General features: G+C 48.8%; 1 protein-coding gene across 8 annotated transcripts in view; it reads right to left on the bottom strand.

Annotated features, from left to right (window-relative positions):
* The window catches only part of LOC8033729 (rho-related BTB domain-containing protein 1), a 179,503-nt gene that overhangs the window by 40,089 nt on the left and 122,017 nt on the right, over positions 1-17,397 (bottom strand). For all 8 annotated transcript variants that reach the window (XM_042287113.1, XM_042287116.1, XM_042287114.1 and 5 more), the window contains one exon: positions 168-372. In XM_042287113.1, coding sequence (XP_042143047.1) covers positions 168-372 — 205 coding nt within the window. The remainder of the gene's footprint in view (positions 1-167; positions 373-17,397) is intronic.

Here is a 17,397-nt window from a genome sequence, read left to right as displayed (position 1 = left end):
AGTGCCGAAATTGGCCCGTTGACTTATAACCGCAAGCTTTTCCGAATACGCGTCCGGGAAGTTGACATCTCTAGGGTGCCTTCATGTGGGCTCCCTAGGACACCCGCCCTGTTAGCCCAGCAGGGGCGAAAGGGCGTCGCCGCATGCACGATCGAAAACATGCTTACGTCCTTGTAGATGCGGTACTGGTCGATGGCCCAGACGGTTGGGATGTGGGTGGTCATGAGCTGCGGCAGGGAGACCTTGGTGTTGCAGGCCTTGGCGCAGATGAGCCGCGTCTTGCCCACGCCGGTGTCCCCGACCACGACGCATTTCACCAGCTCCTGGTGCGGCTGTTCATGAGACATGATCGGCGGCCATTGGTCTTCGCCCCTGCGCACACGTCGCCCGCCCGACACGTCAAGAGGCGGGCTCTCTTGGCCACCGTGAGAGCGCGGGAAACAAAGAAAGTTACGTCGTTGTCGGCTGACAATGCCCTTCACGGGGCGTCGGCACCCTGGCACTATACTTCGTTTCAGCTTAAGTCCGAGCGCGGCCGATGTTATAATCCGAAGGGCCAATCAAACAGCGAAAGAGGCACAACGTCACGGCGTGCTTTCGGCAGTTGATAGGACTAGCCGGTATTCGCCGTCTCTCTGTGCGTGCTCCTCCGCCAGCTAGTCCTATCAAGCGCAGAGAGCACGCCATGACGTTGCGCTTTTTGCGCTGTTTGATTGGCCCTTCGGCTCATAACATCGGCCGCGCTCGAACGTAAGGTGAAACGAAGTATAGTGCTGCACTAAATCCAGTTGTAACATGCCTAAAAGAACCCACACGAAAGTCAAATACATGGAAAAATTTTTCACGCTAAGAAATGTCGGTGCGGCCACTGCAACCTACAGAAGGAGCTCGAGAAAAAAGAAGGGGAAAAAAAAAGGCTAAAAGAAAAGAGTGTTTACTCAAAAATGAAATCTGCGTTGTGATAGCATGACGTTTTCACGCTCACGCTCACATCATGCCCAGTGCCATAACGCAAACATTTTTAAGTCGATTTTTTTTTTTTTGCTCTGTCATTCGCCAATTTTCCTCCACACATTTCAGTAACTCACGAACGAGAATTCAGGAAAGCAGACGCACAGATATATTTTAAGAGTTCTCCCAACAATTTAAAACGCGAAAAAAAAAATTGCCCATCCGGTCCTTTTCACGCCCTTCTCACCCAGATAGTCAGTGTGCAAGCGGTAACGCGTTACATGTAACAGCGTTACTTTTTTTCGGTAACGTGTAAAATACTTGTTACATTTGCAGAACAGTAATGGGTAACATACTTAAGTTACCTATTTCGAGTAACGTGTAACGGAGTTACGTTACGCGTTACTTTTGCTTCCCCAAACTTAAAAAAAGTTACACTTCAATTTTTTTCGTGTTTCTAGGCGCCAAAGTTACGCTCTTTTTTTCTTTTTTTTTTCTTTTGCGTTTTTTTTTTTTAGTATTTAGGTAGAACCGCAAAAAAAAATGTTAAGTAATTATGTTCAGTTTCTGCGTGGACATATGGTTCTTGAAATATGGCGCTTATGCATGTAAGCCAGACTTGGGAAGCGATCCGTTACTTTTTCAAGTAATTTTTTTATTGTTACATTACTTTTCTGCGGCCGTAATTTGTAATGTAACGTCATTACAATTATTGGTAACGGATTACATCAAATACTCGTTACTTTTTAAAAATATGAACAATACAGAAAATGGAGCAATATGAGCAGGCAATTAAGCAGCATAAAACTAGCATAGCAAGTTAAAAAAAAAAAGGCTCGAGGTATACCTAAGCACTTCTTATGAGTTGTGAATGCGAAAGCAAGCACGTCATTCTTCCGTTCCCTTATTTCGTCTGCAGCGTATTTGCGTGGACGGCAGAGCGCGCCCCCTCCTCGCCGCTCTGACCTTGGGCGTTTTTTGTTACCGGCGAGCTGATGGACACGCAGCGCCATGGGGTGGCTGTCGTTGAAACTGGGATCGGGGAAACTATAAATGGGAGCCTCGTCCAATGGGAGCCTCGTCCAATGGGAGCCTCGTCGACGCGCGCCAGCCAATGGGACCGAAACCGAAATCCATCAGCTTTACTCCTCTCCTTTGGGATCGGGGAAACTATAATAGGTGCCGTTTGGCTAGGCTTTTCGCGTGATATCATAGCTGGGAGCCGGCTCCACCTGGAGAAAGGATTTAAGGTGCCGTTTGGCGCGGCTTCAAAGCTGATGACGTCGGCTCGCTCCATGGGACCAGCTAATGCTTGCGCATTAAAAACATCGTGAGGAGGAGAATAACCGAAAAGAAAACACGATTTTTTGCATGACCAGTCACAAGAACCACTAGAAGAATGTGCAAGGCCTCTACAAATATGCGAAAAACAAAGATCAAGAAGACAACGCCCAGTAGGCTCTGCCTCTTCCCATCGCCTTCCATCGTGTTTTTTTCTTCTTCTCCCGAGTATGAGAAATGGAAAGTAGTACTGAAAAACATTTGTGAAAACGTCAAGTTTGTTTCTATTGTTTTCTTGATAAGTGTACGGGAAAAGTAACGTGAAAGTAATTTGTAACGTAACGAGTAAAGAAATCCGTTACTTTTCAGCTAAAGTAATTTGTAACGATTATCCATTACATTTGAGGCACGGTAATTTGTAATTGCATTGCATTACATTTTTGAAGTAACGGGCACAAGTCTGCCTGTAACGACAAAAAGTAAAACGTGTTTATTCATAATTAAAAAAAGTAACGCAAACGTAACGTCCGTTATTTCTTATCGGTAACGGTAACGCGCAGGACCGTAACGCGTTACTTTTATTTGCAAGTAACGAGTAATGTATTTTGTTGCTTTTTTTCGGTAACGCCAACAACACTGCCCAGAGTTAGCTTTCTGACACATCGCTGCAGCACAGAATAACACTGATAAGGCTTCGTCTACGCTCCAATACTTCGCGCACTGGTTACGGAACCGCGTGTCTATTCTTTCCGCAGATCGCGTGCTTAGAGCCGATCACTGCGATCTACGAAAGGGCCATAGGGAATGAAGAGGAGAGATAACATTATCGCGCGCGCAAATGCTACTTGCGCTGCGACAATGACGTTCCACATGCCCGGGCTCTGGCACTGAGCCCAGTTCCCGGAACAATCACTACCGGGTCTGGTCAGATTACGTGTTAACACATCCATCGAGCCAGTACATCCACCGAGCCATTACATCCATCGATGGATGTAATGGCACGGTGGATATACTAGCTCGTTGGATGTGTTGACACGTGTATGGATGTAGCTGCTCGATGGATGTAGTTGCTCGTTGAATGTAGTTGCTCGTTAAATGTTGTTGCTCGATGGATGTAATTGCTCATCCTATGTTACGACGCCTAGCGTGCCATTACATCCATCGTGCTACCGCATCCATAGAAGCCAAGATGGCCGCCATGGGGCTTTTTGCGTTATTCGCATTCTTATGGAGAGCGCAAGTTCGTCTGCTTCTTGCGCAGGGGTCGCGGTGACGTCATAGAGATGCCGAGCTCTGAATGGAGCTCTGATTGAACGATACTGGTTAGAGCTGAAGGCAGGGTCTATCCACTATCGTTCATTCAGAGCCAATCAAAGCTCGGCGTCTTTATCACGTCACCGCGACCCCTGCGCAAGAAGCAGACGAACTTGCTCTCCGCATTGGTTCGGGAGCCACAGGGACATAACAAACGGTAAGCCTCAGAACATTAGTGTACCACACTTAAATTCTTTAACACATTCAGATTTTTTTTTTCAAAGCAAAATAAAAGGTTAATTCTGTGTACCGTCCTAATAATATAATAAAGTTTATATTTATTTATACTTGAGGGTGAAAAAAGCAGCAACTAAAGTGTGATCACTGTGAAAACAACGAAAATCGAGCCGACGATGCATGTTCGACTTTGGAGACGCCGAGGGCCGCAGAAAGTGCATGCCGCACAGAGGGTCCTTTCACTCGCTTTAGTACATTCAATTTAGCGCATAACTCTTCAAAATATTGTGAAATACAGTATTATACAGCATAGTTAAAGAAATAAACCTGAGTGATTGATGGATGTAAAGGCACGTTTTTAGAAGAAGCTGCTCGTTGGATGTTATGAAAAGATGGATGTGATGACACGATGGATGTAACGGCACGATAGATGCAATGACACGCTTTTGGATGAAGTGGCTCGATGGATGTGATGGCGCGCTGGATGTCATGGCACGATGGATGTAACGGCATGATGGATGTAATGGCACGTTGGATTAACTGACAAAAAATGGATGTAATGGCATGATGGATGTGCTGGTTCTATGGATGTACGGGCACAATGGATGTAATGGCACGAAATTGGACTTATCTGCTCGACGGATGTAATGGCACGATGGATGTGTTGGCCCAAAGCCGTCTGGTCACTACCATGATACGGGAGGCTCATTAAGTAGATCGCAATGATACGCGCGTTCTGATTGGCCGATTAGTCTGCCCGAAAGTTAGCAGGAGGGTCTTGCTCACAAAAGTTGGAAAAGTAATCAAGAGCAGCGTATACCCCCCTCGGCTTTCTCCGTTCTTTCTCTTCGAGTCAGAATAATAACGTTAATATTTACGACTCTCGCTCTAGTAGAGGTAGAATAGCGTATTTTCAAATTGACGTTAGCTATAGGGTCGAACATAAGGAGCGATTTTTGGTGCTGGTACCGAAGCAAGTTGTAACGCAAAAGCCAAACTTGTTTACGGCTCACTGTTGAGGGACTATCGACTTTTCCAGCGCTTATCACCATGGCAAGAAATGCTGAGTCAGTGGCGTCTCGTATCTCGTGGAATTACTGCGCAAGCTCAGAATGCCTTCCACAGCCCAGCAGACAAAGCTGGTAGAGGACAGAAGGCGATTTTTGGAAAGGTCTATAGCTACAAGTAACGAACGACCTCACCGGTAACGCGGCACTTTGTAACGTATGTTACTTTTTGTTCTCAATACAATAGCATATTTAACGTACGTACTTACGTTACTTGTTTAGAGTAACGTGTAACGTAATTGCGTTACTCGTTACGGTTTCGTTTAGACCTGAAAATATTGCGCTTCAAGTTTTTTTATATGAACTTTTGCGTTTTTCTTCGCTTTTCTTCTCGTGAGCATTCAGGTGGAACCGTTAAAAAGATAAGGTAATTTTGTTAAGTTTCTGCCTGCACATTATGTGGCGCACCTGTAACGTCGAAAGAGTAAAACGCTTTAATTCATAAATGAAAAGTAACGTGAGTTACTTTTTATCGGTAAGCGTTTCTTTCATGTTGATGTAACGAGTAACATATATCGTTACACTTTTTTTTTTTTTTTCGCAGCGGTACAACATTGCCTGAAAGTCGAAGACACGGGCTATTTTCACGAGCTGCCATGTCTTTGGGGCTGTGCGACGCGTTCTGAGCAAGCGCTGTAGCTCTCTTCCGCGGAATGCTGCGTACGCCTGCACAGCCTAGTGACTCGGCATTTTTCGGCTGGGCGATAAGCGATGGAAAGGTGTATACGGCGAGCAAGTGTTCTAAAATGAAAATGCGACCTTGGCGTATCGGAACACAAAGAGGGACACGCCAATGAAGAGGCAACATCCAGAAGGCGGAGGGAACGCGCGATGAGGAGACAGCTAAGTTCGCGCCATCATTGGCTGAGGTCGGGGGAAAAAACAAACGCGTGTGGGTGCATTTGGGGAGTAAAACGCACGTGGGTGCATTTGGGGAGTAAAACGCACGTGGGTGCATTTGGGGAGTAAAACGCACGAGGTGCGCAAGGAGCAGACGAAATTTGCGGAGCGAAAGTTCGTCTGCTCTTTGCGCAGGGGTCGCACTGACGTCAAAGCACCGAGTTCTGATCGGCTCTGATCGAAGGATAGTGGGTAGACCTCAAGGCAGCTAGCATTGAGGTCTACCCACTATCCTTCCAATCGGAGCCAATCAGAACACGGCGTTCTGACGTCCCCGCAACCCCTGCGCAAGGAGCAGCCGAACTTTCGCTGCGCATATGGTCTCACACACTACGGCACCGCCCGATTCGAAGGGATGAGCCACAGATTGGTGCGTAGCCTCAACGTCACTATTTGCCTCTATTCTCAATTAACAACGATGCCGTCCAGGCATTTCAACCAAAATGTACAAGCGTCGTCCCCATAGAGATGTAAGAGTAAATAAAAAAATGCACACAGTAAAAAAAAAAAAAAAAACGGCGCGAATAAATAATGAAGCAGTATGGTAATCAAGCTTCGAGCGACTTGTTTTTGCTTTTTGGACGAGGCGTATATCTACCGGTGTCTATCTATCGACTCGACCGCGAGGGCTTTCCGGGGGGGTCCCGTCGTCGCGTGCTTCGGGAGAATCAGGGAAGACCTCACGGAGCCGATGGATCCAATCAGGCCACGGGGAATACGCCCCGGCATTCCGCTCGCGGTGCACCTTGCGCCTGCATGTCCGGGCGCGGGCTGAAGCAATCAAGAACCGGAAATGCGGGAAGGGGGGGGGGGGGGGGGGGGGGGCAACGCGATATCTGGAATCTGTGGACCGTGCGAGCACGCGGAACACACGAGTGTGAAAACGTTTTCGACACTCGAAATGACGAGCGATAAAACACTTGCCGGCGCGTCTACGTTCACACAGAGCGCCCAGAGGGTCGAATCCCAAAAGACAAGACCGCAATGTGACACTCAGCATGACGTGTAGCGTCTGAGACGTCAAGACGCTGATGCGTCATATCTCGGATTTCCGAATGCTCTGTGGAAAAGTAGACGGGAGGGATTTTTTTTTTTTTTTTTTTTTTAAATGCTGTTAACGCGCGAACTTATCCAATACTAGTATACACTTCGTTTGAGTGCAGACGCAGCCGACGCTATCGGTAATGGGACAAATCAGGCAGCGCCAAGAGCGCAAGTCACCAGGCCTTTTCCGTTTATGATTGGTTCCGCAATGATAAAACACGTACAAACACATGACAAACAACATGATGGTGCCTCTTTGACGCTGTTTAATTGCTTCCATCAGCTCGTAGCGACTGGACTTAAGGTGAAACAGGTGAAACGAAGTAACAGCAACCATTATTATTATTATTATTATTAATGCGTCTTGTCCCGAAGCTCATGGAGACCTCGGTGTCTCGACGAGCAATGCATTATGTATCCCTGAAACGTAAATTTGGTTGAAAAACTAACTCGAACCCCATACGGCCGCCACCACAAATGGTGGCACATATTTGAAAACCACGTGATAGCGAAGGCTCAATAAACAATCGCTCGAGTAGTACGACGCGTTCCTCACGTCGACACACTCTGTCGGGTTCTCAGTACAGCGCGAGACACATGCGCGAAAAATCCATCCGATCCGACGTCCGATCCGGCAATACGACTGCCTGATCCGAAAAATTTGGTCGCTTCAGACGTCGGATCGGCGATCCGACGTGCGTCCAACGCGCCAGACAGTTTCGCAAGGCGGTCGTATTGTCGGATGCGTCCAGCCAATGACAGCACAGCTAGCGCGAACGTAATGATGACGTACTGGGTCTGGCGGGACGAATAAGAAAACGGGACGGGCGACGAGAAGCCGGACGCGTGGATCCCGCTGACCCATTCGAAAAAGATGGCCCTGACAAAACATGCACGCGCTAGCGAGAACGAGCGAGAATTTCGCTCGTGCGAGCTAAACCGTCAATCTGGGACCAGAGATCTATGAACGCGGACCTCCGCTGGAGTGCTTGCATCTTCTGGGCGGAGCCGAACGGATCTTCGTGTCGCATGCAAGGTCGGAAGCGTGTGTCTCAAATTGTCGCGTGCGGCGATTCGGAGCGGCGTTCGGACTGTCGGATCGGACGATTCCGCCGTCCATGTGTCCTTTTTAGCAATTGTTGCGCGCGCTGCAATCTCTTTTTTTTTTTTTTTTTTCTTGACGTTTTTGTGGAAGATTTTGAAACAAAAATTACGCGGCATACACGGGGCGCCCTAGAAATATATATATATATTAGAAAGGGAGGAAACATTAATGGCCAGGTTCCTGGTGCACACAGCTTGTAGTCGTAATTCATCCGCCGTACAGACCTCCCGCGTCAATGTCTTGCATAGACAGTTCAGTTTTCTTTTACGTCGACAGTCGTCATCATTGCCGAGGTTTCGCAGCGGATCCCGCACGTAGGGTGTGTGTCGTGTAGGTGGTGGCATGATGTCACAGTGTCACGCGAAGCGACGTCATTGAAAATGTATCCGCTAAATGTAGCGGAAAAATTTTCCGTAGTCATGTGACGTCATGGTTAGTGTACAGTGGTACTGTGCAGCGCCTCGGCTGTCGCCGCAGCTCATCTGTGGGACATGGCAAGGGACCGGGAATCGTTTTTGTCCCGGCTTCAAGATGGCCGACACCAGAGAGAGCTCAAGCGGTCAGACTCTTCCGTTCAAGCGGACGCCAAGAAAGGCTTTGGGAACAGTCTCGGCCGAACAACAACCTTCTTGTCACCTCCGGTGTTCAATACACCGGTTTATTCATTGTACCGAAAGAAGATGTGACTCATTTCACAGCCGCACGCACACTGCACTCGAAGGTGTGACAATCAAGCGGCGCCAAGTGTATGCGTCAAGGCGCAAATATTACCACCACAAGGGATTCACGGCCGTGCGCGACCCATAATGCCGCGCTCCGTCGCATCTAGACTGTCTTTGATATAATGGGCAAATCGTCAAGGTCGGGACGTTCCCAGGCGCAGAGACGAGACGGCGAGACCGGCTACGAACTGCAACAGAGCGTGCACTTTCACGTCAACGAACAGTCGGCAACGGCTGCCCGCAAACAGTGTTTGTTGTGCGAGCGGTTCAAAAGAATAGCGGGTCACGTGACATCAACGTGAAGCACTGACGATATATGGTGGGGGGACGTTCGCGCGGGCGAAGCTTCCCCCACCACCCTGTTAGCTTAGCGGCGTCGGTGTCACAGACGCGCAATTGTGAACCTGAGGCCAGCTTCAGACAAGGAAATTTCTCCCAGCAACTTCACTTAGGATCTGGAAAGCAAGGGAGCAACTCAAACGCGAGTGCTCCGCGTTTGCGTTGCGTGCTCCACGCTGCGCATGCGCGTCATCGCCATGCGCCAGTTCAAGGCGCAGTTTGGGCTCCGCCATAGAGTTATTAGAATGTACGCTTGAGGTTTCAGCTGGTGCTATAGTGTGCTGTTGTAAAGTGGAGCACACAGCAACCAGTTGTAATTTGGCTTCGGGTAATGCATTTCTATGGGGGAAAAAAAAGTGAATGCATATTATCTCTGCGCTTGATTATAAGAGCAAATATCACGAATAATTCGTACGTATACTCTACTCCGTTTCACGATAACCTGGCGAACTGTGGAGGCTGCGGCCCCCGCGACCCAATAAGAGCGTCGGAGCTAGGGAGCCTTTATGTGCGCTTTGCTAGGGTGACGCCACCCTTTGTAATAGCACTCGCCGACAAACCCGCAGCCATTTTGGTCTCGGCGTTAATTCGTGGGGCTTATAAACCTCCCGGAAACAAGCACCTTATCTCACAAGTTCGGAGCAGCGTTGTGGAGCCCACGGAGGGAGAATTAGCATCCCCCACCCCCACCCCGGATGTGAGGACCGATGGACACAAAAGCCACTTTCCGGCGCACGGGGAAACAATGAGAAACAAAATGGCGGTGGAAGAGGGTGTGGGAAAGGGAAACAGGCAGTTGGCATCACTCTATGCAAAGCGCACATGAAGGCACCCTAGTCGGAGCAAGGCACCTGACAACACTCCATGGTCGAGGAGCCACCGAGGCCTATACCGCCAGAGCAACAGCGCCGTCCGCGACAAAAAGTAGTAATTCTTTTTAGTTCAGTAGTGTTGCGGTAAGACTCTTCTGACCGCCACACTACACGACATGGAAGAAAGACGAAGACAAGTTACTTTTCGACGATACTTCATACGGATCAACCCTTTTCCGAGCACAACATGGCTTTTGAACTATGTTTGAACGATTGCAGCCGTGTAATCCACCGATTCCGCTCAAAACATTGCACTGGCCCTGGTGTTAGCATCCGCCACAGATTCACGGGTAAATTAAGCATATGTTTCTCTCACGAACTGTTCCCGAAGAGCTTAGTACTCTAGCGGACGGCAATGTTGCGCCGGTGAATGAAAATCCGAAGTTGGTTGGATTCGCAGCAGACGACGCAGCAGACGGCCAGCAGGCGACAGCCGGTTCCTCCGGGCCTCGCATTCGGCGCATGACACGAATGCTCCCGTGACGTAAGTGCCACGTGCCTCGCTCCGATGCTCTCATTGGGTGGCGGGAGCCGTAACCTCCACAGTTCGCCAAGGTATCGTGAAACGCAGTATAAATATAGCGCGGAACATTTTTCTATCATGTAAATGAAAATATTGGTCGGTTACAATGTTTTACTTGCAAATTCATTGCATTAAACAGACTGCTAAAACAGCTACATATATGCATTTGTGTGCACTGTCGGACACGGTTTGCGCGAACACGGCATCGGCGCTTTTCTGTATGGGGGATCTGCGTGCCAAACGAACGAAGGACGTCTGGAAAACCAAGAAAGACGGCAAGAACTAGTAACACTGTATCAGTAACTCCCTGTGCATATAGACGATCAACATAAAGTGAAGGCCAAGTAATATAGTCCGCCTTGCAAGCTATAAATAGGTGGTTTTATTCTCTCTGCTCATGCATATGAACGAGGATGATTGTTCTGCGTTCAAAACATCACCCGCACGCTTGAAATCTTTAAAAATAGTTAGAAGCCAGAGCACAGGTGCCCGATAAATAAAAGAAACACCGCTCGATTGTAAAGATGCACGACGCGGTCGTTTTTATATAGTGACAGAACTGGCACATTGTAGCGAATAAAAACAAACTTGATTAATAGAACTAGAAATGAATGTTTAATGCAGCGAACTTGCGCCGAGAAACCTAAATTAACAAAGTCCGGGTCTTTGAATGCGACGGAAAGACGACTGACTCAAGCAGCTATGCGAAGCTCCTTTTGTAAGCGCGTGAGTATCTAGAAGTTTCCGAGCTCGAAAGAACAACAAGATTCTCTACTCATCTGGAACATTCCAGTCATGCAAACAAAAGAAAGATAAAAAAGACAAGCCCTGGCGGGGATCAAACCCCAGCCAGCGGCGTGGGAGTCAAGCACGCTGTTGACTCAGCTATTCGCAAGCCGTAATAATAGCAATATATAAGCGTCATCGGAATGCTCGAGAACCTTGAACACGCTCTATATTTCTTTGGATTGTTAATTTGCTTAGAATCATCGCTTGTTTTTACACACTGATGACAAAAAAAATACTGCAACTAAAACAATTACACCTTTATAATGTTAATAAAGTTACCTACTCTTCGCTACGACCCAAGTAACACAGGTGATTCCTGTTATCCTCCCGCGAAGACAAAGTGCACGCGCGTTTTCCCATAGGAATGCACAGGAGCACCGCAGAAGTAGGCTGGTTGCTCCAAGAGTAACTGTATATGCTCCGCTTGCGGAGCTAGCAGAGCCTATACAGTTACTCTAGTTGCTCCCTGTTGCAATTTGCATCCCGGAAGTCGCACTAGCGTTAGGTGAATCTCTAGCCTACATTATAAAACCTCTATGGGCTCCCTACACGTGCAGTGTAAACCACGCAACGCAAATGCAAACGCACAGTGCTTGCGTTTGCACATTTTTGCAATACAACTAATTTTGTGGTTCTATAATAAAAACAATTGTAGTGTTTCTATAATTAAAAAAAAGTAATACATTATCTACCACTATGGCGACGCCCCCTTCGCTGAGGGGGAGAGCTATGTTATTGTTATAGAAACACTAAATCATACAAATTATGGCATTTAAAATGCATATTTGGAACGTATTTTATCATTTATTTTACAGACTGTAACAATAGCGCAATGAAAAAAAAAAAAACGCTCCTCGGCGCCGCTGCCCGGGAACTGTCTGATAACCCCTTAGCGTGACGTTGGTGACGTCGGAGCGCTGCGGCCTTAGCGCTAGGTGGCGTTCGTGGAGTGCTGTTATCGCGGTGCCTTCATAATGACACCGAGGTGATAGTGACGCAGAGGCATGAAGACCGCTCTCGGACGACGAAAAAGAGGTCTCGATCATTCCGATAAGGGACAATGTGTCGTTCTGTACACGTATGTTGTGATTTGAATCGATACGCTAGGTTACGGGGAGCTTTGATTTTCCGTGCGTCGTACGCACGACGCAGATCTGCTCTCTGGGTGTATCAAATTATCGAGACAATTTTAGCGAACGAAGAAACGAGTGTGCAAGTAAACTGGTGGAAGGTTAAACATGGTGGCTTTACCCAAGACTGGGGTTCACGACAGAACGAAGCAAACGCAAACACGTCTCAGAGACAGGGCTCGCGACATCGTGAGGTCACGTGGGCTTCGTCATTGGGGAGCGGTAGCAAACGACCCTGAGTCATAAGGGAATTGTAGTAGACCGTTCCCGCAGCCCGCTAAGCCCCCGGATAGCGCTCTGTAATCCGCCACAAGACCTTGAACTATGCAGAGAAGGCTGGCGGCGAGCATGCGCAGCTGCGGCGTTTTCTTCGGGGATAACGTAGCGGGGGAGAAAAACGATCTGCTACAACTCCCTATTCTCACGGTCGCCGCCGTCCCGCAACGCTCTCCGCAACGATACCCGGAACTCTCCAGTCAAGGCCATGGGCGCGCAGGCGCAGTAGCAGCTTCGTTGCGGAGGGTTTAGCGGAGAGGGAAACGCGGTCTACGAAAACTCCCTATGGCCTCGGCTGTAGAGTTCCGGGTATCTTAGTGGGTTGCGGAGAGCGTTGTGGGACGGCAAAAGCTATCTACGAAAAAAAACAACCATTGTTAGGCCAGCTGCTGGCACTTCCGTTCGCCTCCTTCTCGTGGTGCTGTGCAAAGGCGTGGGGCTGCAGATCGCAAAGTCCGCGTTCGATTCCCGCTGCGCCGCCTAGCAAATCTCTCATTACGATTAACTACATATACCTATATATATATATGCTTAATTATGACTAAGACATGCTTATGCAATACTTCCTATGGTCTACGTGTGCTGTGCGCAGCCTTAGGGGTGACGCCGCCGACGGCACGGCGCACGCCCAGTGCCCACACCCGAGGCTAGATTCACGAATCATTCTAAGGCTATCTAAGAACTTGGTAAGTTACGCACAACATAAGAAGTTGAGAAATCGGTATTCACGAGCGCATTCTTAAGGAAGTTCGCGTACGGGAAACCGACGAGGAGAACTAATAAAAAAACGCCCGACCGCCTTCGTTGTGCACTCGTTTTCTGTTACAAACGACGCCCCAAAACCCCCAACTAGCAGTCAAGAGCCCACCGAGGTCAGACAGCCAAGGCGACCACGCTCACAATACGGGCTTAAAAGGATGCTGAACCGAAATCTGGATTCCCCAAAACACGCGGCAAAAGCGTGCAGCGGGGTGCTACAAACACCAAAACATCACTCATACTGCGATGTCTCGAACAGATGACCGTATTAAAAAAAAAAGGCGCATTTGGCAGGAATGTTGACGTCATGTTTCTCCGAGAAGGAGAGGGAACGGCCTCGCGTCTTCACCGCCTCGCGGCCTTGAGGGAGCGAAGCGAAGAGAGGAGGAAACTAGGTATCTCCACAATCACGCGCCTCGTCGGCCTGGTTCAATCTCGACTTCTTTTTCCAAAAATACGGCCGTCCATTTGAGATATCGCCTTACTAGTAGTGTTGTAGGCATTGCAGCGTCCCGCCTACATCTCCAGCATTGTTTTTTTGAAATCCAAATTACGGTTCACCATCCCTTTAAGGAGGAATCAGAAGCCCAAATCTGCGCAGGACAAAAATAACGTGCGCCGGCACACGTGCATGTCGACACACGCAAGGCAGCCCCGTATCGATTTCGAATCGAAGACAAACGTTCGAACACATCGGCGCTGCCGCGAAGTCATTAGCGCCGTCGCCCGCTTTCTTCCGCCAACAGTGGCGTGTGTGCGAGCGAAGGCTTCGAGCGCAGAAGCAGCGCCTCGAGTGCCTCGTGTCAAATACTGCCTGCTTTTGTACAAATAAGCGAGGCCAGGGGGCGGCGGTACGGTGGGCTAGAAGGGGAGCTGATGACGATCGTGCAGGCGAGTAGTCCCCGCGATTCAAGCGAGATGAGTGTTATTTGTAAGCGTGACGCAGCGCCATCTTCCACTCCACGGCAAGAAGATTCTAACAAAAATGGGCAGATTCAGCATTTTATTACATTTTGATGAGGTACAATGTTCAGAGGCAAATAAGAGCACGACCCCTTATATATATATATATATATATATTATGTTTCTCGCCTACTTCGTTATCTCGCCTACTTCGTTATATTTACAAGTATATAGGAGGATGTTAGAACCCAATTCCCAAAGTCACGGCTTAGCAAGCCGGCACAGCGCTGGTTCACCTCGCTGCTTCCAAACCAGCACTCTCTCTCTCTCTCTTTCTAATTTCCAAAGAATTAACTGGTCTCCGCCGTTGTGGCGTTGCTGCCAGCGTCTCGCCCGCTCGGACAAGCGAGCGATCGTTTTAGCCAACGGGCGGGAATTCGTTGCGAGGTAGCGGCTGCACGCGGAGCAAAAGCTTGCGCCGCAAGTCATCCTGCCGGTTCCGATATGGGCGGGGACTGTACACAGGTGTGCATTCATGCGCGAAATTCACTCGGTGCACCCCACAGATTTTCCGGGGTTCACTGGCCAGATGCTCCTCTACAGCGAAGACATCAAACGCCAAGGCATGCAGGGAAAACTCACTCATCACGGCATCAACGGTTCACTTAATGAATCCACACCGCAAAGTTTACTTTTTTAGGAGGCGCTGTCTGGAAACAAGCGCTCTTTGTTCACACTAGGCGTACGCAAGAACCAGCTTCGCCAGAAGTGAAGGATCTCGCAATACAGCCTCAGCTCTCTTCCGCGAACTATCGTAAGCAGAGAGTGCGTGCCCGACCCGGTGACTTGGCACATTTCGTCTGGGCCAGAAGCGTGGAAAGGCGTCTGTCACTGAGAGCTTAAGAAGAGCATCTTACGATCGCTCCGCAACCAATCAGACTGCGGCATCGGCCCATAGCAACGCCGAAGAGCCGGTCACGAAGCAAGAACATAAAGAGTCACGCCCAGTGTTCCTCCAAGTCGGCTATTGCAGAAACGCGAGCTCTTTGCTGCGGAACCTCCTTCCACAGCAGCAAGGGGCCTGAAGGCGCCATGTTGCACCAAATTATTTCCGTATTCAATCCCCATTTACTTCTCATATAACCGTCTTTTTGATACGACACGCACAACCGAGGACTAAGTGGAAGTATAGAGATTCGAAACAAATGAACACCTGACGACGAGCGCGCGTGCCCGAAAAAAAAAAAAAGAGAAAAAAGGAAAAAAAAGTTTTTGCGACGGTAGATCTGGCTAACGTGAACCCGTAGTGATTAAACCACAGCAAATGATAGTGCCATCCATCCTCTCACCACTAATGCGCGTAGTCGTTCAACATGATCCCACGTTGACTCAGTGCTCCGGCTCCGCGAGGCCCTCCGTGTTGTGCGTTGGTTGTGTGTGCGCGCAGCATGCAACGCCACCTTCCCACAAGTCACAAGTTCGGTTCACACGCGGGGGGGGGGGGGGGGGGGCGGGGGGGGGGCGGAGGGGGGGGGGGGCTAAACTGGAAGCCTGTCGTGCCTGAAAAAGGAGCGCCGGAGACCGCGCCGAACGCTGGCTTCCCCTGAGAGGTGCCTGACCCGAGCACCATGCAGCTGCCGCCTTCCCGCACAGCCGAATCACGACGCACCGTTCGCGCAGCTGCACGTCGGAGTGGCACATTCAGGAAGAAAAATAGGCGCCGTAGACGGTCGAGGCAGCGCTAGCGAATTCGCAACGTGAGCGACGGCGCGTTCTTGAAGCTCCGGGCCACTTCGGAATGCCGGTCTCAGGACGCCTCAGGGTCAGAGTTCATCAGCTTGTCGCACTCCGGCTTAACGCGTGTGTGTTTTCAGTAACGCACTAACGTACTCGTTAGATCTTTAAATGGAGTAACGTGTTTTCGGTATTATTTTACGGTACCGTCCATCGCGTTACGTTACTCGTTAATTTTGATTAATATCTTCTCTCGCGTTCAGTTAACGCCACGAGTGAGTGCTCCGACGCCGTTTGCTTTCAAGAGCCGCTCACTTCACTGCTGCGCCACCATTTGCTTCCGAGGGACAAACAAAATGCATTTACGCCGCATTTGGCGCAACCCTAAGAACAAACCTACTTATTCAGTCCTTTTAAGTAATTTTCCGTTTCCTGACGGGGGTTCCAATAAATTTCTTAACACTCATAAATTCGTCGTGGCACAAGTCTACCACCCCTGTTTTACGGGTATTTAAAAGGTCTTCAGAACGACAACTCGAGTCGAAAATCGGCAAATCAGCTCGCGATTTAGACTGAGCGTGCACATCGGCGTGTGCTGGGTCGCTGATACTTTAAAGGAGTTCCCTCTGAAGGCGTTTGAACTGCCCGTGAAACAGAGGTAATAAGGCCGTACTGAATAGATTCTCAAGATTCGTTCCGAACAGGAGACAATCTGCCAACGCACGCTGCCGTCTTTGCTGAAACCGTTTTATTCACACATAACGCTTATTTCATAGCCAATGGTCGCGCATGGATATCAGTGGATTATCCGCGAAAGAAAAAAAAAAAGAAAAAAAGAAGAGCAATAGTCTATGCAGTCAAAATTATAAAATATATATATTGTAAAATATGTTAAACAAATATAAAACAAAAGGAAATCACCCTGTAGAAGTTTAATTGTTCGTATCCTCTGCCTATTGCTTCCAAATAATACCGGAATCCCAAGTAATGCAAAAGTAACGTTCGTTACGTTTGATGAAGCTAACGAGTAAAGCTATTTCGTTACTTTTTTTTTTTTTTTCGGTAACGAGTACAGCACTGCACTCCAGTGTGATGACATTACGCGGAGGTAGAGGAGGCTGTACTCAGGCTTTCGTAATTCCCAGTGGTGTTCCCTAAACACACAAAGCAAGCTAATAATATTAATAATTCTATAGAATTATGATTACGCCACGTCTACTATTTATAACAAAAATTGACCAAACGTCAGTTTAACGAATTCGAGAGTTGTTCGCTCCGACTGGCGTTGCCCAGATCGCGATGCAAATGAACTCGAGCGAGTTGGAAAACACCGTCTTCGCGCAAAGGGAGAAGGTAGAGCTGGAGCCGGATGTAAGCCACGTGACATATGCGGCGGACGACAGCCACTTCTCGCGGGCAGGTTTATGGGCCTGACTCACGATCGAGGGAATCAAAATAATGCTCCATTCTCCAAGCACTTCGTGGGGAGAGAAAGAGCAAGAACGACGGGG

This window comes from Ixodes scapularis, unplaced genomic scaffold, assembly GCF_016920785.2.
Source record: "Ixodes scapularis isolate PalLabHiFi unplaced genomic scaffold, ASM1692078v2 PGA_scaffold9__187_contigs__length_104089568, whole genome shotgun sequence".
Classification (NCBI taxonomy): Eukaryota; Metazoa; Arthropoda; class Arachnida; order Ixodida; family Ixodidae; genus Ixodes; species Ixodes scapularis.
Note: the sequence above shows the minus strand (reverse complement) of the source record. Positions and strands in the feature narration are given on the sequence as shown.